Source organism: Fusarium phalaenopsidis (assembly GCF_050370095.1).
Source record: "Fusarium phalaenopsidis strain FUZ10S chromosome Unknown contig_32302, whole genome shotgun sequence".
In the NCBI taxonomy this organism is placed as follows: Eukaryota; Fungi; Ascomycota; class Sordariomycetes; order Hypocreales; family Nectriaceae; genus Fusarium; species Fusarium phalaenopsidis.
Window position 1 is genome coordinate 4,159,412 of NW_028145405.1, and position 19,481 is coordinate 4,178,892.

Genomic DNA, 19,481 nt, shown 5'->3' on the forward strand with positions numbered 1-19,481 from the left:
CTTTTTTCATGCCAAGGTTGTTTTTGGCTGAGACTGGATTGTTTCTCTAGAGATCGAGACATGGGACCACCGAGACGGGTTGTGTCATGGTATCACATTACACATCACGTAGCATCCAAGGCGTACAAGCACGGTACAGAAGAAATGCCAAAAGAGATTTGATGAAATCGAAAAAAAGGAGACGGTGTATCAGGTCATCGTCCCTTTGTTCGGCATCCCCATCTCCCAAGGTACGTGCGTAGCAGAGCAGCCGAGGTGGCATCCGACCACCGATTGTCGTCCGTGGTTCTTGTGAGTGTGTGTGGGGAAAAAGAAAGATCGGTTTCGGATTCTGGGCCCGGCGCCTGCCTCGGCCGTTCGGTAAGGGGGACCACTTTTTTTTCTTCTTCTCTTCAGGTTCGACGGCTGAGCATCACATGGAGGTTGACAAAGATGCATCCCCATCCATGGCCATGTATGAACAAAGGTCATGAAAGGAGGAGGATGTGGAGGATTCGATCAGTCATTGCAATCATCATGAAACTCACTCACGTTCACAAGAGGCAGGTGTATTTACGTATTTACGTATTCTCACCGTGGCAACTCTTGTAAGTCCTGTTAGGCGCCGGCCAACCGTCCAGGGGATCCACGCGCATGCGACATAGACGCCCACAGTCGAGACGCATCCACCGCCAGTCAACTTCCTACGAACCCTCTCACCTTTGACCCAGCCTTGACTCGCCGGGGAGAAAAAAAGAGGATCAGACCCAGGAACATGGATGACATGCTCTCTCTCACCCCTTCGTCGATCACTCTGGGTGTGAGTGGGCATGGACATTTTTTTCGTTTGTATGATCTGTCGCCCATGGTGGAGATGCAACCAGGGACCCGGAGCGACGACAGCGACTAGCTTGCTTGGCCTTTTGCCGCGCTGCGATTCAGGAGACGCCCATCCATGCCTTGCTCGAGGCCTCTTGTCAATGACTGACTAGGTCCTGTAGTTCTAGTAGTAGTTCCTAGCATGAGGGGGGGTGGCAGCCCAAACGAAACAACTGAAACATCGCCAGCCCGTCTCTGGCTCTCAAAGACTATAAGACGTGACCAACCCCCGACCTCCCAGGCCTCTCTTTTTCCCTTCTATCCCCAGCACTGCCAAGGAATTCATTCTACAGGCCGATCTCTTCGGGTTTTCTTCTTCTTCTTTTTCTTCCTCTCTTGAACTTTCCCTTCGTGGGCCGGATACATTCCCTTTTCAAGACAACAACCAACTTCATTTCTTCACTTTCTGACCTTTTCAACCGTTTGTAACGGAGGCTGGTCACTTTTTTCTCTTCAACTTGCTTCATTGAATCACTGACGCACAAGCTCGGCCTTTGTGTCACTCAAGCTCTGCCCGTCCCCTTGGACCCCTGTTTTGAGAAACAAGACCGATTCTGTTCTGTCACTGTTCGTCACTGTTCAGGAAGCATTCACACCCCCTCTCACACACACCTTTTTTTCATCTGAGATTCTTCTCGCCTCTTTTTGTTCCGCAAGGCACTTCTTTCATTGTCTCGCGCTACATTCCTTGCTTTCAATAGCACCACAATCCTTTATTGTTCCGTCCGACTTCGAACGCAACACGCACACACCTCGACTACAACTCGTCGGTCCGTCTGAATTCACTCTCTGTTCACCTGGACAATCACACCAACCACTTCGACGTCATTTCGAAATAACCCAACGAGCCGGGCTCGATATAAAACATCACCTTCTCTGCGGCTGAAGCCAACAACACACAGACACTCGTATAACCCCAAGGACACACTTCTTCCACAACATTCTCAGTGCATACTTGGCGTCAGCACAGCCAACGTTTTCTTCCTCATTTCAACAGATACCCTATTCTCATCACCTCCTCGACGGAAGTGTTGTGATCAGTTCTTCTTTTCAACAACCACCACCAACGTAAACATGAAGTTCTTCGGTATCGAATCCGCCGCTCTCGCCCTTGGGCTCGCCGGTCTGGCCCAGGCCCACATGGAGATGACCAACCCTCCCCCCTTCAAGTCCAAGGCCAACCCCCACGCCAACGGAGACGTCGACTACAGCATGACTGCTCCTCTCGAGGCCGGCGGCGGCAACTTCCCTTGCAAGGGCTACCACTCCCTCTTCGGCACCCCAGCTGGCGCTTCTGTTGCTGACTGGAAGGCCGGCGGCTCTTACAGCATGACCATCACCGGCGGTGCCAACCACGGTGGCGGTAGCTGCCAGGCCTCTCTGTCCTTCGACAAGGGCGAGACCTGGAAGGTCATCCACTCGTACATCGGCAACTGCCCCGGAGCTGGCACTACCAGCTACGACTTCAAGGTCCCCGCCGACACCCCCTCGGGTGAGGCCATCTTCGCCTGGACTTGGTTCAACCAGATCGGCAACCGTGAGATGTACATGAACTGCGCCGCCGTCACCATCGGTGGAGGATCCAAGAAGCGTGCTTCTGCCCTCAGCAGCCGCCCTTCCATGTTCGTCGCCAACGTCAACAACGGTTGCAGTACTGAGGAGGGTTCCGACCTTGAGTTCCCCGACCCTGGTCCCGATACCTCCAACGACTCGTCCAAGACTGCTCCTCCCAAGGGTAGCTGCGCCTCCGGCTCCGGCTCCGGTGGTGGCTCTTCTGGCGGCGACAGCGGTGCCACTCCCAGCTCTCCCGCTAGTGATGTTGGCAGCGGCAACGGAAACAACGGTGCTGCCCCGAGCTCCCCTGCTGGCGGCGACAGCGGCTCCGGTGCTCCCAGCTCTGCTCCCGTTTCCGCCCCTACCCAGACCCAGCCCGCCGCTGAGCCTACTCAGCCCGCTGCCGAGTCTTCTGCCCCCGCCGGTGGTGCTCCCTCTCAAGTGTATGTATGCTCTGATGATGTTGAAGAACACACTGACTCACCCATGTCTAGTCCCGGAGGTGTCTTCATCACCGTCTCCCCTCCCGCCGAGGGCACCGAGGCTCCCGTTGCTGCTCCCACTGACACCATGATGACTCTCACCAAGTCCGCTCCCGGAACTGGTAACGAGCCCGTGCCCACCAGCGTTGTCCAGCCCGAGCCCGTGCCTACCACCCCTGCCGGTACCCCCGAGGCCGCTCCCACAGCTCCCGCTACCCCTGGCTCCGGCTCTGGTGATGGTGGCTCCGACTCTGGCTCCGGCGATGGTCAGGCTCACACTGCCGGAACTGCCTGTACCTCGGAGGGTGAGTGGAACTGCATCGGTGGCTCCAAGTACCAGCGCTGCGCTTCTGGCCGATGGTCTGTTGTCCAGTCCATGGCCTCTGGCACTACCTGCTCTGGCAGCAAGGCCATGGCTTTCGCTTGGGGCTTTGGCCGCAAGCTTGCTCTCCGTGCCCGCCGGGCGTAAAGAGTCAACTCCGTGGGACCAAGCACATAGGCACTCATGAGTTTCAGCTCATGATGAACATGAAAAATGGGGACATTGGCCTTTGAGCCACGGCCTGGCCAAGGCCAAAACGGTACATATCCTGCATTTGACGGTACAGAACGGAACACGGAGGAACACGGGGGATTTTGTTTTTGTCATTCTTTGTACATAACAGTATCACGGAGGTATACAGGACATGAATCCAACTTATGGATACTTTCAACACTTGTTTCGATGTGACAGTGACTGTGCGACTTGTTTGAACTCGTAGATTGTAGAAGAGAAACAAGACACAAGTGAAATAGAGTTTGAGTTTGTAGATGGAGAACAAAGATACATACTGGCCTCTGCCCCTTTGACACGATTGGCTTTGTCCTTCCTGGCGTGCCAGGTAGGCATGCCAGCAGCCAGGGTGTTGGAGCAAAGGGACGGCACAGGACAGCACGTGACGCTCCCCTTTGACCTGCAGGTGAGGTCGTCGTCAGTGGCGGAGCGCATATGTTGAAGAACAGTCGTTAGTGGCAGAGCCAGAGACGCAGTCAGAGTGAGGGTAAGAAGAAAGGATTTGAAGGAGGCAGCCCGCGTCGCACGGAATAAGGAGGCTGGAGGCCGCTTTGTCGTTGCTGCTAGTTAAGTTAGAGTGAGAGAGCCGAGTAAGATGGGGGGCTGAGGTAGTTTCCCTCGGTGGCTCATTCTTGGGGAGACGCGGACATCAAGGGCAAGGGGTGTGTGTACCTGCACCTGATCGAGAAGGGAGTAGATATAAATATCAACGCGTCTGTAGTGGAAGGTGTAGCTGCGAGGCGCATGTCTTATTTTGACCGCTACCGAGCAAGTCTCCAATTTGCGAAGAAAAGGTCACCCCTCGTAGGCCAACAACAGGCCCATCTCCATTCACAGTGCGCATTGCCTCGGTCGATGAGCTGGCCATTGGGCAGCAACGAGTTTCGGCGCCAATTGTGACTCTGAGTGGCGGGCTTGCACAGTGGGACACACGGTACACGTAGCACAAAGGGTCCCTCCCTCTCTCGTCCCCGTCGTCTAACTACGAACCCAACCCTCAGCGGTGGACGACGGCGGCGGGGGCTGTGCCGGAGTCAGGGTTCCAAAACGACTCTGATGATGAGATGAGACAGCTGGTAGTCTGTGCAAACTGTACAAACCATCGGGTTAATACGTATGTATGTAGGTAATATTTGCCTCTCTTGGAGCAAACGGCACGATACATCAAGATGGAGGCGCATACCCTTCCCCCAAAACGTCCTAGCTATCTGCTCCATGCCTCGTTCACATCTCAGCTCAACCTTGGAGATGCCCGCCCAGCAGCGCCATGCCATGGAGGCCCCGTCGCTAGGTGTGCTGTAAATCACTGGAACAGCGCCTGATTCATCATTTGACCGCCCGCCCGCGAGCGCGAGAGCAACCCACTTTCCTTTCCTTGCGCTTGCGCTGGCTGGGCTGGCCTTCCCCCATCCATCCCCATCCCGCCATTCATCCATCCATTCCCCATCCATTCTTGGGCCCCTCCCCCTCCAGCCTTATAACCTCCACCACCCAAGGCGACACCATCCAATCCTCTTCTCTTGCTACTTTCCCGCCCTCTTGCTGCAAACCCTCATGATTGTGGCGCTTCTTGCTCAGTGACGGAATTTCCGTCTACACGACAATCCCTCCTCGCGCGGCGACCTACATCCTCCTACTCATAGGTAGAAACACCATCCTAGCCAGCCCCTCCTCGCTTCGATAACCTCCTCGACCGCCAGACCTCAACCATGGCCGGTCCTGCCTCCCCCCAGGCCGAAGGTCCCACGTTTGCTCCGCCTGCGCTGCCCGCCGGCTGGATTGCTCAGTGGGATGGCGCGAGCAGGAAGTACTACTATGTTCAGCTCTCGACCGGAGTCTCTCAGTGGGAGGTCCCCACCGAGCCGGCCAAGACGGGCAACACTCCGGCGCCCCAGATCGAGCACCCCTACGGGGCTCCCAAGCCGCCGCCGGAGGTCATCACCCATCCGGACGGGTCGCAGACGATGCGCCATGCTGATGGCACCATGGAGCCCATCATGCCCGACGGAACACGCGGTGTCGACGGCCCGTCTGGAGATCGGGGTATTGGGGTAGGTGGTGGCGCGTTGCTCCTGTGCTTGCGGTTTGCTGACCATTTTCTATTCTAGAGTATGGCTATGAACGCTCTGCTCGGCGGCAACAAGAACTCGTCTCACGGTGGCGGTAGCGGTGGAGGTCACGGCTCCAGTCCCCTGGGTAACCTCGGCGGTCTCGCAAGCCAATTCCTCGGTGGCTCTCATGGTGGAAGCGGCGGCGGCAGTAGTGGAGGTCACGGCTCCGGTTCTTCAGGTAACCTTGGCGGTCTTGCGAGCCAATTCCTTGGTGGTTCTCATGGCGGAAGCGGTGGCAGCGGTGGAAACGGAGGAGGCAAGCAATCCGGTGCTGGAAAGCTTGTCGGGCAGCTGGCTTCGAGCTTCATGAACTCGGCCTCTCAGGAGAAGCCTCCCGCTCCGCAGAACTACCATGGCGGTGCCAACCAGCAGAACTCGCAACACGCTCAGGGAGGTCTTGCTGGTGCTGTTATGGGCGGTGTTGCTCATATGTTTGGTGGCAAGCCTGGTAGCAGCGTAAGTTGTCGCATCCTCGAATGCGCTCGGTCGTGAGACTAACAGTCTGAATCCAGCAGGGCCAGAACTTTGGCTATCACAACTCGGGACCGCAGCAACAGCAGCAGGGTGGTGGCGGCGGCGGTTCCTCTTACTCGGGCGAAGCTCCTACTTATAAGCCCCCGGGTTCAACAGGATCTGCCCCCTCAGGGACTCCTTCGGGATCGCAGCCCTACGGAACGCCCTCGCCTAACCAGCAGCAGCATAACCAGCAGCACGGTTCTCATCAGCAACAGCCGGGTCAGAGCTCTCCATATGGTTCACACCAACAGCAGCCCGGCCAGAACGCCCCTTACGGTTCGCACCAGCAGCAACCCGGCTCTCACCCACAGCAGTCTGGTTCCAACACACCTTATGGCTCACACCAGCAACAGCCTGGAGCCAACCCGCAATACGGAGCTGGTCAACAACACCCGGGATCGAACCAATCATACGGTTCCCACTCGCAACAACCAGGCCAGAACCCTCCATATGGATCTCACCAGCAGCCTGGCTCGCATCAACAACAGCCAGGTGCTAACCCGTCATATGGTTCACAGGCTGGCCCGAACCAGCAACACGGCTCACACCAGCAGCAACCTCACGGCCAGCACCAGCAGTACGGTTCCAACTCTCAGTATGGTGGAAGTCCGCATGGATCCCAGAACAACTCGTTCCCTCCTCCACCCCCAGGAGGTCCGCCTCAACAACATGGACAGCATGGACAGCATGGACAGCATGGACAGCATGGACAGCATGGACAACAAGGTCAGCAGGGTCAGCAGGCACAATACTTCCCTCCTCCTCCTACTGGACAACCCCCGCACCAGCAGCAATATGGACAAGGCTATCCCAGTAACCCCCAGGCCGCTGGTGGTCAGTACGGAGGCCCTCCTGATCAACATGGACAAAATCAACAGACCTACAGTGCACCTCCAGTTCCCGGCAACCAGCAGTATCCCCCTCCCCCTCCTGGAGGCCCTCCCGGAGGATACAATCCCTCATACAACGGAGGCCAAGGAGGCCAGCCTTCTTATGGCGGTGGTGCCCCCCCTGTTCCACACGGAACACACCCGGGTCAATATGGAGGAGCCTACTGAGCGGCCCTTTGAGGAAAGTTGGAAATCCACAACATTTACTGCCTACCATGCTGTAGTTCCCTAGGCTCAGCAAGGATGACTTGAGTATTCGTCGGCAAGAGATCGCGAGATTGTGCCAAGCCAGACCCTCAATGTGCGTTCCTCTCGCTTCGCACCTGATGGCTGGATGTTTGATATGAAAGTATGTGTCGAGACGATCGGCAGGGATATAGACGCCATGGCCCAGCCAAGGGCGGTGAGGACGAGAGTGACACATGGAGAAGAGTTACGAGAAATATGATGATCAACGTAGATAGTAGAATGCATTTGCCGGGTCCGTTTCTTTTCTTTCTTCATATGGGATTTTCGGTCACAGGGTCCGAGTACGCAAGCAACCCTCTTCTATTCTATATCTCTTTCTTTTCTCTGCTCTCGCCGGCGACGGCGATTGACTGTAGCTTGGAGGCGACGGACCTTGCTACGAGCCAGGCGACCAGGCCGACCAGGACGAGGAACCCAATGGTTGGCACCAGGGAGCGAGGGATGAGATTGTACAGATAGGGATCGAGAATGAGATCCACGAGCACGGGGGGAGGATCCCTCATGAGAGCCGCGTCGTCGGTGAAGTAATCCGCAGAAGCCTTGATCTGCAGCAAGAGAACAGAGGCGCTGCGCTCTCCCTCCTTACGATCCTCCTGGCTGTCAGTACTGGACTGGCGTGAGTAGGCGTATTCGGCGAGTGACTGCATGAGCTCTGGTGTGTCCCAGACAGTATCCAGCTCATATACATCCATCACAAAACCCGTGGGTTGCTACGAGTAACAGGAAAGGAAACATTAGCTTTCTGCAATTAAAGTGGTGGGATTCTCGACCTACAATCGCAGCCCAGCATACCCTGAACTCATACCGCTGGCCTGCATTCAAGCTGTCCAGTAGTAGCCACGTCGCGGCGCCAGAGGCATAGTCCTTGGCCTCTTTGGGAAACACGCGACTCAGATTTGTCCTGATAGACCAAGAGTCGGGCGTTAGGACAGGGAGGTTGAGGTCGGCGAGGGAGGGCTTCTGCAGGGGAATGGGGACAACGTCTGGAGCTGTGAAGATGACCTTTTCAGCGTTGGCCTCCGTGGAACTCGCAAGGAATAGGACGAGGCCTAAGATGGGTAGAAGATGACGCAGGGCTAGTAAAAACATGGTTGCGAGGACATTGAGCGAGGACTGCCCGCGTTTACATAGCCTTGTCAAGTGTCTTGTGAGATGAGGCGTGTTGTCTGAAGCGTCACGTGGAATCCTGTCGCCCCGCCGAGTGCCTAGTTTTGACCTCAGCAGAGATAGTGCCTACAGCCCAGACATTGAGAGAACTATACAAGTCAATAATTTGGCCAGGTAATTGAGGGGAGACTTGAGATTTTGGCAGGCCAAGAACGGGGAACCAAGAAGATACATATCATGCACACTTATCCAAGTCGGGAGATGGGTAATGCACTGGTAACTTAGACAGCCTACAGCTCTGTTCTATGAGACTACCCGCTTCTGATATGTGAATGAGCCAGATTTCTCCTGCTCGCAGCAATGTCCCGATGATATCACGGTATCCATTCCTTCGGCCACAATGGCTGTTGCGTGCTGTTCTAACCGAGAGAATGATTGGATCAAGATAAGAGCTCACGGTACCTGTTCAATATCCCATCCCTCCTCAAGGAGACCATCAAAGTCATCAGCCCATACAATGTGCTCACGGGGTAAAAAATTATACCCGGAAGGAGATAGGTAGTCGGAGTTGACCATGCCGCAGGCCTCGCCGAAAGGCATGGTCTGCCCTGGTTTCCACGCTTGATACCTCAAAATGATGGCACCGCATATTGAAACCGGTGGATTGCGACGAGAAAACATGGTTGAATTGTTGGTGAGATAGGCACTCTGCTCACGGCTGATACAAGCTGAGTTTGGCTGGCTCGCATCGCTCGTTATCTCGAACCGCTTTCCGAATTGATAAAGTAATTGAGGCTCGGTTCCTGACAAGCAGACAAGATAAGTTTCGCGCATCCCGAGCTTTTTGCTGTGGAAGAGAGCTCGGACCCGGATGTTGTTCAGCATCACGATGCCATCGAGATTTACCAACCCAATGTCGGTGTTCTTGATGCCCTTCTCAACCTGACCAGCAATTCGATTGGTGCCGGATACCATCGGAGAATGCCCCCTCAAAGAGTATGAGAACACGGTTAGCCGATTTGTTCGGCCTTGACGAACAGGGAGACCGGCAGGCGTTTGATAGTTGCTCCCATGTGCCTGGCTGACAAGCTCCAACATGGTCCCGGGTCGCGTGTCCACGGCCAGCTTAGGGGCATCCTCTACGGGCTGTGTGATAGATACGCTGGGCGGCTCCGGGGCGGGCTTGGCGATTGGACCGTTGTGATACACCATGGAATTGGACGTGGTCTTGGGAAGATTCTCGACGAGCCGCTTGAACTCATCCTCGGCCGTTTTGGCAAATTCGATGCACAGACAGGTCCCGATCTTGGACACAGCGATACACTGGGGACCCAGATAGTTGGCGATGAGGAGGACCAGGTCTTCTGAAGGCGTTTCCTAACCTGCCAGTTGTTCAACACGGTTCATGACGTCTGTCATAGCGCCATTGCTCGTGTAGGTTGGAAATCCGTGACGAGTAGCCTTTAGCAGGCGGAGAGGGTCATGGGAACAAGGGGTTCGTCATATACGTCCCCAAACGAGACAACCCAGTTAATGGCTCTACCCAGAGGGTTCCAATTTAGAGAGGTGGGCATGATTTAATGAGCTTGCGAGATAGTATGGTGATGTGTGGGATTGGTAGAGTTGGAGATGCCGGTACTTTTCTGTCGAGTTAGTACTTCTACTTATCTGCTTTGTGTTATTATTCTGGGAGGCGACGAGTCTGTCCAGACCTTGGATGTCGGTAGCCTAAGCCACAAGGCAGGCGAGGGCAAGTCCAGGGAAGCATTGCCATGTATCCATAGTTTGATACCCATCGCAACTTTCCTAATGAAGCCTTCTTGTGGCAAGCAAGGCAGGTGATAGTTATGGTTGCAGGTCAAGCCTTACGCGTGTATTCAGCACCGCATCATCTCTCTCGATGGTTGCCATACACACAACATCACACCAAGGTATCAACCCAATCGTTCTTACCACGGGGTATTAATGGGTGTGGAGGATGTCCTGGTTGGCTGGTGGTTAACGTTATCAGAGAGTGAGGCTCGAGCCAGGGGTGAGTAAGGACTGGAACGAAAGGAGCCTGGGCCGACGTCGAAGCTCGGGCCTCGTGGGATTTGACAGGTCACAGGCCAGGTCAGGCTGGTCCAGGCCAACTCACCGACTTGATTGACTGATATTGGCCACGACGGGACATGACCCAGAGACGCTCTCTGAGAGAGCTTGTTTCTCCTTGACTGACTTGCCCCTTATAACTCGGAGTAATATCACTGCGATAATAGAACACGAGGGGCATGGCTAGTCCACGAGGCGGTCGAGTGGTCCATGGCAGAAAAACAAAAGCGGGAGCGGGTACATACATGAGATAACGGGCAGGGGTGAGAAGATGGACAGGCATGGGCGAGATGGAAACAAGGGCAGTTTACTAATGGAGGTTTCCGTGGGAGAGTGAAAAAGACAGGCGTGCAAGCGAGGCCTGCCAAGTCAGGGACTGTATCTGGCTTGATCTACCTGTGGTATTCGTCCATGTCATATACTACGTAGTAGGCCGCGCTGCTCACAATCATCATATCCGAAACCGAAATTGACCCAAGATGAGTGTCGTGCGATAGAGAAAAACATGGACCCATGGATCGTCATTCGACAGAAGCGCCATGATGGATGATGCTCGTGGAGAGGCAGAGAGCTCCCGGGCTGCGGCCCCGCCCCGCCCCGCCAGCTTAACAATGAACCAATTTGCCGTCCATGCCCTGAGCTGCCCTGGAGCGGTGAGCCCAAGCAAGTGCCACAGGGAGCCACAGGGAGTCCAGGGAAGCCACGGTAGCTGCTGGAGAAGGCCTAGGCGGGCCAGTAGCCTAGGGGCAAGCCAGCGCTGCCAGCCAACAGGGGTGCAGCAAAGAGCAGCGCCAGCAGGGCGTTGCAGGACGCGCTTGCCCCCTTCAAGACACGCCTCGAAATCAACAAATCCCAGGGCGGCAAGCCTCCCCTGTCTGCCAAATTTCCCCCACCTATTTTCTTCTCCCTCCCCGTTCCGTTGCCCGCCCGCCATCACCAAACCAATCCAATCTGCCTGCACGCCCTCGCTCTCATCCTCTCCGAGACTCCGTCGTAAAAGCCTTCTTGCCTGGCCTGTTTCCACCTCTACTCTTTTTTGTCGTGGTGCCTCTGCTTCACCTCCTCTTCCCTTTTGCATCGACATCCTCCATCCCCATACTTTTTTAACCACTACCATCTGCCACCATGCGTGAGGTCATTAGCATCAACGGTAAGCTCTCCCTTTGCAGCGCACACACGCACACACGCACACACGCGTGCTTTCACCGCATCCCCCTTTTTGCTTGGTGATGCTAACTTTCGACTTCAGTCGGCCAGGCCGGTTGCCAGATCGCCAACTCCTGCTGGGAGGTGAGTTTTTTCCATAAGCAATCCGACATGCTCGATTACTGACTTGTTCTCTTTCAGCTTTACTGCCTCGAGCACGGCATCCAGGTACAAAACGACCCCTCGATTGTTGATAAACACACCACGACATCCATACTGACCACAACTCTAGCCTGATGGTTACCTCACCGAGGAGCGAAAGGCTCAGGACCCCGACCAGGGCTTCAGCACTTTCTTCTCCGAGACTGGTACGAATTTGGCCTCATACCCCGAGTTTGCCAGTTCCAATCTAATACCCCTTTCTAGGTCAGGGCAAGTATGTCCCCCGCGCCATCTACTGCGATCTCGAGCCCAACGTCGTCGATGAGGTCCGCACCGGTCCCTACCGAAACCTCTTCCACCCCGAGATGATGATCACTGGCAAGGAGGATGCTTCCAACAACTACGCTCGTGGCCACTACACCGTCGGCAAGGAGCTCATCGATGGTGTCCTTGACAAGATCCGCCGTGTTGCCGACAACTGTGTTGGTCTCCAGGGCTTCCTCGTCTTCCACTCCTTCGGTGGTGGTACCGGTTCTGGTTTCGGTGCTCTCCTCATGGAGCGTCTGTCCGTCGACTACGGCAAGAAGAGCAAGCTCGAGTTCTGCGTTTATCCCGCTCCTCAGACCGCCACCTCTGTCGTCGAGCCCTACAACTCCATCCTGACCACCCACACTACCCTCGAGCACTCCGACTGCTCCTTCATGGTCGACAACGAGGCCATCTACGACATCTGCCGCCGAAACCTCGGCCTCGAGCGCCCCAACTACGAGAACCTGAACCGCCTCATCGCTCAGGGTAGGATCTGATGATTTGTAATTCTCGGCATAGCTTAGCTAACTGTACCCAGTCGTCTCCTCCATCACCGCCTCGCTCCGATTCGACGGTTCCCTCAACGTCGACCTGAACGAGTTCCAGACCAACCTGGTCCCCTACCCCCGAATCCACTTCCCTCTGGTCGCCTACGCCCCCGTTATCTCGGCCGCCAAGGCTGCCCACGAGGCCAACTCGGTCCAGGAGATGACCATGTCCTGCTTCGAGCCCAACAACCAGATGGTCAAGTGTGACCCCCGCCACGGCAAGTACATGGCCACCTGCCTGCTGTACCGTGGTGACGTTGTCCCCAACGACGCCCACGCCGCCGTTGCCACCCTCAAGACCAAGCGAACCATCCAGTTCGTCGACTGGTGCCCCACTGGCTTCAAGCTCGGTATCTGCTACCAGGCTCCCGAGAACGTCCCCAACGGCGACCTCGCCAAGGTCAGCCGCGCTGTGTAAGTCATCCAGCTCCCTCGAAACCTAGAATAACGTCTAACACACAATAGGTGCATGCTGTCCAACACCACCGCCATCGCCGAGGCCTGGTCTTCCCTGTCGCTCAAGTTCGATCTCATGCACTCCAAGCGCGCCTTCGTCCACTGGTATGTTGGTGAGGGTATGGAGGAGGGTGAGTTCTCTGAGGCTCGTGAGGATCTTGCTGCCCTGGAGCGCGACTACGAGGAGGTTGCCACCGACTCCCTCGGCGAGGAGGAGCTCGAGGCTGAGTACTAAGCGGTTACGGATGCGAGGACTGGATTGCTGCTGTACAGCCAGTTTTAGCCTGTCACCGATAGAGAAGGTGTATTTTCTATTTTTCAACGGTCAGAAGCCAAAACGAGTTTTTAATGTCAAAAGACCAAATCTGTAGATGAGAACCTTGCGCGCATGCGGCATGCTCGTCTCTTAATCATTCACATCCAACTAGATCCAGTCTTGTTTGCCAAGTATTGTATTGTAGTAGATGAAGTCAATGCAATCCTTGCTGCCCCAATAGTAGTTGCTAGCCCAATCATCAAGAGCGTACAGTAACAGAATGCGGGGAACTGAGGAACTGTCCGGAGAAGTGCTAAAGATGCATTCATGGCTTGGAGCGGCCGGTGATGTACGTTGTACCGAGGAGACCTGGGCTGGAGCTCGGCCCCCGCTGAAGCCGATGATACGCGGGTTGACATCGGCCTCGTCGAAACCATTTCTCCTCGCCTCCTCTCTCTTGCAATTGAACCAACCTGAACCTGTCAAGCACAAGCCGACGACCACCTTCACCATGAGCCTTTTGCGATCCAGCATCTGCCGGGCGTGTCGGCGCTCGGGGCAGCTCCGCTGGCACAGGGGCTTTGCGACAGCCAACGCAGGCACCTCATACGACAACCGTGTCAAGCTGGTCGAGGTTGGACCTCGCGATGGCCTGCAGAACGAGAAGAAGACGATCCCTCTGGCAACGAAGATCGAGCTGATCGAGAGACTGGCTCGGACCGGAGTTTCAACCATTGAGGCCGGCTCTTTTGTTGCTCCCAAATGGGTTCCCCAGGTATGTTCTGATGACGTCGCTTGCCGTACGTCGGTCGGTCGACTGACAGATAATGATGCAGATGGCCAATTCCAGCGAGATTCTCGAGCATCTTCTTAACCAAAAGATTTCGTCACCGGTCCCGATCTCATACTCCTTCCTCGCTCCCAATGCCAAGGGTCTGCAGAATGCTGCAAAGATTCTGGGTGATAACCCCGGCAAGTTTGCAACACAGCAGGAGCCCGCTACCGGAGCCGAGCAGGCCACACAGCCGTCGGTTGAAGTGGCGGTCTTTGCGGCTGCTACCGAGAGTTTCTCCCAGAAGAACCTCAACTGCGATATCCAGACCTCTCTGGATCGTTTCAGGGAGGTGATCCAAGAGTCCAAGGCCTTGGGTCTCCGTGTCCGAGCCTACATCTCTGTCGTCCTGGGCTGCCCCTTTGAGGGCTTTGACGTCGACCCTCACAAGGTGGCTGAGATTGCGACAGATCTGCTGGAGTCGGGAGCGGATGAGATCTCTCTTGGCGATACTACGGGCATGGGCACGGCGCCGCGGACGGGTGCGCTGCTTAAGTGCATGTCTGCCGCCGGCATCCGATCTGAGGACATTGCGATGCACTTTCACGATACATACGGCCAGGCTCTGGTAAACACTGCCGTCTCTCTTGAGCACGGCATTCGCACGTTCGACAGCAGCGTCGGCGGGCTGGGCGGATGCCCTTATAGCCCCGGGGCCACGGGTAACGTTGCGACGGAGAACATGGTCTACTTCATGGAGACTCTGGGCATGAACACGGGCATCAACTTGGATGCCATGGCAGATATTGGATCATGGATCACGTCGGAGCTGGGCAAGGAGAATGCGAGCACGGTAGGCAAGGCGGTACTTGGAGCTCGAGCTCGAGCTACAGCCGAGGCAGCTCAAGCAGCGTAGGGAGCTTATTGGCGGCTGCCTCGTTGAGCTACGTGTTGTATGGATGTGTTTAAGTAGCTGTAGATAGCAGAATACTTTAAAAAAGAAAAAAAGCCAGAAAATATCAAGCAACATTGAGCTTCACTTCATACTCAAAGCTATGATGGATCTGTTGTATGTCATGTGATGTCACTTTAGACAGGATGGTGTTGCGTAACAAGGTCCTGTCCTCCATGGCTGCGGTGAGTTTATCGGCCGTGCGTCTTTGGGCTGGCGCTGGCGCAGGGTCCCCACTTTGGTGAAGCAAGCTCAACCTCCTCCAACCTCATCCCAGCTTAAGGCGTCCTCCCCCAACTTCATCTCCAAGCTTCCGGATCGGCTCCCCAGTCCTCCGTCCTCTTCTCTTCTCCCGCCTCTTCTCCCGCCAGCCCCCCCCATCTACAGCCCAACATGGCGGACCCGCGCGTGTCGTCGTCGTACTCGGTCGTCCCCAGGATTCGCTACAATACCGTCGGCGGCGTCAACGGTCCCCTCGTCATCCTCGAGAATGTACGTCGTCATTCAACAATCGAGCCCGCCCGAGTCCACGAGTTGACAGCAGTCAGGTCAAATTCCCGCGATACAACGAGATCGTAACTCTCACCCTTCCCGATGGCACTGAGCGGTCGGGTCAGGTTCTGGAAGCTCGAGGTGCGTTGCGGATACTGCCTAACCCCTGGCGTAGTGATGTGCGACATGCTGACAGAGATGCGTAGGTGATCGAGCTGTCGTCCAGGTACTTTTTCCCGAATGCGATAGTACACGAGCAAACGATTGATGAGTGCAATAGGTCTTCGAGGGCACTTCCGGTATCGATGTCAAGAAGGTAGGCGGCATTGCGAGAGTTAATGGCAGGGCATTGAGCTAAGTCGACAACAGACCAAGGTCGAGTTCACCGGCCAGAGCTTGAAGCTCGGTGTGTCCGAGGATATGCTTGGCCGTATCTTTGATGGATCTGGACGCGCCATCGATAAGGGTCCCAAGGTGTTGGCCGAGGACTACCTCGACATCAACGGTTCTCCCATCAACCCCTACTCCCGTGTAAGGCTCCCATCGCGCGCTCGTGGTATTTCCCTCTAGCTGACAATCCCAGGAATACCCCGAGGAGATGATCTCGACCGGTATCTCTGCCATCGACACCATGAACTCGATTGCTCGAGGACAAAAGATCCCCATCTTCTCCGCCTCTGGTCTCCCTCACAACGAAATCGCCGCTCAGATTTGCCGACAGGCCGGTCTCGTCCAGAAGCAGGGCATCACCAACAAGGGTGTGCACGACGGCCACGAGGAGAACTTCTCCATCGTCTTTGGTGCCATGGGTGTCAACTTGGAAACGGCCCGTTTCTTCACTCGCGATTTCGAGGAGAACGGCAGCTTGGAGCGTACCACTCTTTTCCTGAACCTCGCCAACGATCCTACGTAAGCGCAGCCTCCGCGATGCTGCAGGCTCTGGTGCTAACTGTTGACTAGTATCGAGCGTATCATTACCCCCCGTCTCGCCCTTACCACTGCCGAATACTACGCCTACCAGCTCGAGAAGCACGTCCTGGTCATTCTTACTGATCTTTCCGCTTACTGCGACGCCCTTCGAGAAGTCTCGGCTGCCCGAGAAGAAGTGCCCGGTCGACGTGGTTTCCCCGGTTACATGTACACTGATTTGTCCACCATCTACGAACGAGCCGGTCGTGTCGAGGGTCGCAACGGATCCATCACCCAGATCCCCATTCTGACCATGCCCAACGATGACATCACTCACCCCATCCCCGATTTGACTGGTTACATTACCGAGGGTCAGGTGTTTGTCGACCGTGCTCTGGCCAACCGTGGTATCTACCCTCCCATCAACGTGCTGCCCTCGCTGTCCCGTCTGATGAAGTCTGCCATCGGTGAGGGCATGACCCGCAAGGACCACGGTGATGTGTCGAACCAGCTTTACGCCAAGTACGCCATCGGTCGTGATGCCGCAGCAATGAAGGCTGTCGTCGGTGAGGAGGCTCTGTCGGCCGAGGACAAGCTCTCGCTCGAGTTCCTGGAGAAGTTTGAGCGCCAGTTCATCAGCCAGGGCCAGTACGAGTCGCGAAGCATTTACGAGTCCCTGGACCTTGCGTGGAGCCTCCTCCGAATCTACCCCAAGGAGCTGCTCAACCGTATCCCCGGCAAGGTGCTCAACGAGTTCTACCAGCGTGCCGCCAAGGAGTCCAAGGCCAAGGGCAAGGCCCGGGCAGAGACTGAGGCCCGAGGCCAGCAGCAGACCGAGGAGAACCTTATTGACGCATGAGCATGAGGGCACAGCTTGTTGGCGTTTCGATAGAGAATGGTATAATGAGCGCGCGCAAGGCAGAAGTCGGAATCGCAGTAAGAGCAACTTGTTTTCAAATGATCGTTTACACGCTGGAGAGGAGGAAGAGATTGGGAGGGCAAGAGTTGGTCTCTGCTCTGAGGGGAACATAGGGAGCCGAGTTAATGCAATTCATTCAAACCCCGAGTCTGACCTTGAAGCACGATAGATAGTTTAAGCAAAAGAGTTATCATGATGAGAGCGGTTCGAGTTTGGCTGTCATGGCTTCTGCAGCCTTGGGGGCCCAATGACGAAGTGTGCATGTGGAAAGTGGGCCGTACAGTGTCGAAAATTCAGACTACGCACATTGCCGCCCAACTTTTCGTTTCGAGTCTCCAGAGTCACGAAGTCGACACAAATTCGGTGCCGAGGGAAAGCCAACTCGCTCCTGTGCTTCTTACTTTGTTTCTTAGGCATAATCAAATATTAGCCAATATGGAGGAGGATCGAAGACAGACAGATCTTGGCACGGCGGCTGATATCGAGGAAGCCCAGCTCGCTCAGGCGAGCCCCTCCCCCGCCGAGACAGAGACGACTCCTGCAACACAGAATGGAGCAACACCGTTGAAGCAGCCCAAGAAGAGATTTGTTGGAAGACGAGCGGCGGCTGAGGCGGCTGCAAAGAATGGAGGATCTGGTGCATCGGGTGAGAGCGGTGCTGTTCAGAGTATGTACACCCTTCATGATGGGTCGAGTGTGAGTGAAGCTATACTGACAAATCACACCTAGCTGCCAAACCCCGGAGAGCCCCCAGGCTTCTGAACCAGGTTCCTAAGGAGATTCTCGAGGATCCTAACCTCAAGGCGGCCATGGCTCTGCTGCCGGCTAACTACAACTTTGAGATCCCCAAGACGATCCATCGCATCCGCTCTTCAGGGGCCAAGAGGGTTGCGCTCCAGCTCCCCGAGGGCCTGCTTCTGTTTGCTACTACTATCTCGGACATCCTCACCCAGTTCTGCCCGGGCATCGAGACACTCATCATGGGTGACGTGACTTATGGTGCGTGCTGCATCGACGACTACACGGCTAGGGCACTGGGGTGCGACTTGCTGGTGCACTATGCTCACAGTTGCCTCATCCCCGTTGACGTGACCAAGATCAAGACTCTGTACGTCTTTGTCGACATCACCATCGACGCCTCGCATCTGCTGGCGTCGTTGGAGCGCAACTTTGCTAGCGGCAAGACCATTGCCGTCGTTGGTACTATCCAGTTCAACGCCACGATTCACGGCGTGAGGAGCAGTCTAGAGCGGGCTGGCTTCCGCGTCGTGGTTCCGCAGATTGCTCCCCTCAGCAAGGGCGAGATCTTGGGCTGCACATCTCCTCGTCTCAAGGATGAGGACCAGGTTGACCTGATGCTGTACCTCGGCGATGGACGCTTCCATCTCGAGAGTATCATGATCCACAACCCGTCGATCCCGGCGTACCGTTATGACCCCTACTCGCGGAAGCTGACGCGCGAGACGTACGGACATGATGAGATGAAGTCGCTCCGGCGGACGGCCATTCAAGGGGCAAGGACGGCGCGCAAATGGGGTTTGATTCTCGGAGCCCTCGGCCGGCAGGGCAACCCGCACACGCTGGGTCTCATTGAGCGTCGTCTTGCTGCGCGTGGGATCCCTGTGGTGCATCTTCTACTCAGCGAGATCTTTCCGGGCAAGCTGGCGCTCATGGCCGACGTCGAGTGCTGGGTGCAGGTGGCGTGCCCACGACTGAGCATCGACTGGGGATACGCCTTCCCGCGGCCATTGCTAACGCCGTACGAGGCACTTGTGGCGCTCGGGGAGAGGGAGGACTGGGGCGAAGGCGTGTATCCGATGGACTACTATGGCAAGGATGGGCTGGGTAGGACGAGGCCTTTGGAGATTGGAGCTTCGGGTTAAAAGTTCGAAAATGAATGAGACATGATCATAATGATGCCCTGCCAGACGTGAAGATGTTCAAGTTGAACTTTATGTTTAATTCTTTATTGACTGTTCCGGTGAACCCAGCATCAAACCCAGGCTCTGAGGAGAGTGCCCTCATGATCATGATATTGAAGTCAGGCTGCCTGTGCCTGCTTTACAGACGTAGAGTGATACGGTGGTCTCCCTTGATATCCCAACTTACAGCCAGCAGTGGCTTTCGAATTAGACGGGATAGATCTTGT

General features: G+C 55.7%; 8 protein-coding genes across 8 annotated transcripts; 6 read left to right on the forward strand and 2 right to left on the reverse strand.

Annotated features, from left to right (window-relative positions):
* Positions 1–1,932: 1,932 nt before the first annotated feature.
* Positions 1,933–3,363, forward strand: LRP88_08642 (uncharacterized protein; the record flags this gene model as incomplete). The annotated part of the gene is made up of 2 exons (XM_083245145.1): positions 1,933–2,855; positions 2,907–3,363. 2 exons carry the CDS (start codon positions 1,933–1,935, stop codon positions 3,361–3,363), a joined length of 1,380 nt encoding a protein of 459 aa, XP_083099639.1.
* Positions 3,364–5,156: 1,793 nt separating this feature from the next.
* Positions 5,157–7,132, forward strand: LRP88_08643 (WW domain-containing protein; the record flags this gene model as incomplete). The annotated part of the gene is made up of 3 exons (XM_083245146.1): positions 5,157–5,498; positions 5,556–6,014; positions 6,071–7,132. 3 exons carry the CDS (start codon positions 5,157–5,159, stop codon positions 7,130–7,132), a joined length of 1,863 nt encoding a protein of 620 aa, XP_083099640.1.
* Positions 7,133–7,518: 386 nt separating this feature from the next.
* LRP88_08644 (uncharacterized protein) lies at positions 7,519–8,302 on the reverse strand (the record flags this gene model as incomplete). The annotated part of the gene is made up of 2 exons (XM_083245147.1): positions 7,519–7,923; positions 8,006–8,302. The coding sequence occupies 2 exons, from the start codon at positions 8,300–8,302 to the stop codon at positions 7,519–7,521; spliced, it is 702 nt and encodes a 233-aa protein (XP_083099641.1).
* Positions 8,303–8,773: 471 nt separating this feature from the next.
* Positions 8,774–9,679, reverse strand: LRP88_08645 (uncharacterized protein; the record flags this gene model as incomplete). The annotated part of the gene is made up of 1 exon (XM_083245148.1): positions 8,774–9,679. The coding sequence occupies one exon, from the start codon at positions 9,677–9,679 to the stop codon at positions 8,774–8,776; it is 906 nt and encodes a 301-aa protein (XP_083099642.1).
* Positions 9,680–11,536: 1,857 nt separating this feature from the next.
* LRP88_08646 (tubulin alpha chain) lies at positions 11,537–13,267 on the forward strand (the record flags this gene model as incomplete). The annotated part of the gene is made up of 7 exons (XM_083245149.1): positions 11,537–11,561; positions 11,661–11,701; positions 11,759–11,785; positions 11,850–11,925; positions 11,984–12,514; positions 12,567–12,990; positions 13,042–13,267. The coding sequence occupies 7 exons, from the start codon at positions 11,537–11,539 to the stop codon at positions 13,265–13,267; spliced, it is 1,350 nt and encodes a 449-aa protein (XP_083099643.1).
* Positions 13,268–13,799: 532 nt separating this feature from the next.
* LRP88_08647 (hydroxymethylglutaryl-CoA lyase) lies at positions 13,800–14,976 on the forward strand (the record flags this gene model as incomplete). The annotated part of the gene is made up of 2 exons (XM_083245150.1): positions 13,800–14,063; positions 14,125–14,976. 2 exons carry the CDS (start codon positions 13,800–13,802, stop codon positions 14,974–14,976), a joined length of 1,116 nt encoding a protein of 371 aa, XP_083099644.1.
* A 429-nt stretch (positions 14,977–15,405) lies between these two features.
* Positions 15,406–17,272, forward strand: LRP88_08648 (H(+)-transporting V1 sector ATPase subunit B; the record flags this gene model as incomplete). The annotated part of the gene is made up of 7 exons (XM_083245151.1): positions 15,406–15,504; positions 15,561–15,645; positions 15,711–15,730; positions 15,785–15,820; positions 15,874–16,035; positions 16,088–16,413; positions 16,465–17,272. 7 exons carry the CDS (start codon positions 15,406–15,408, stop codon positions 17,270–17,272), a joined length of 1,536 nt encoding a protein of 511 aa, XP_083099645.1.
* Positions 17,273–17,767: 495 nt separating this feature from the next.
* On the forward strand, positions 17,768–19,215 carry LRP88_08649 (2-(3-amino-3-carboxypropyl)histidine synthase; the record flags this gene model as incomplete). The annotated part of the gene is made up of 2 exons (XM_083245152.1): positions 17,768–17,999; positions 18,062–19,215. The coding sequence occupies 2 exons, from the start codon at positions 17,768–17,770 to the stop codon at positions 19,213–19,215; spliced, it is 1,386 nt and encodes a 461-aa protein (XP_083099646.1).
* Between the last annotated feature and the right edge of the window lie 266 nt (positions 19,216–19,481).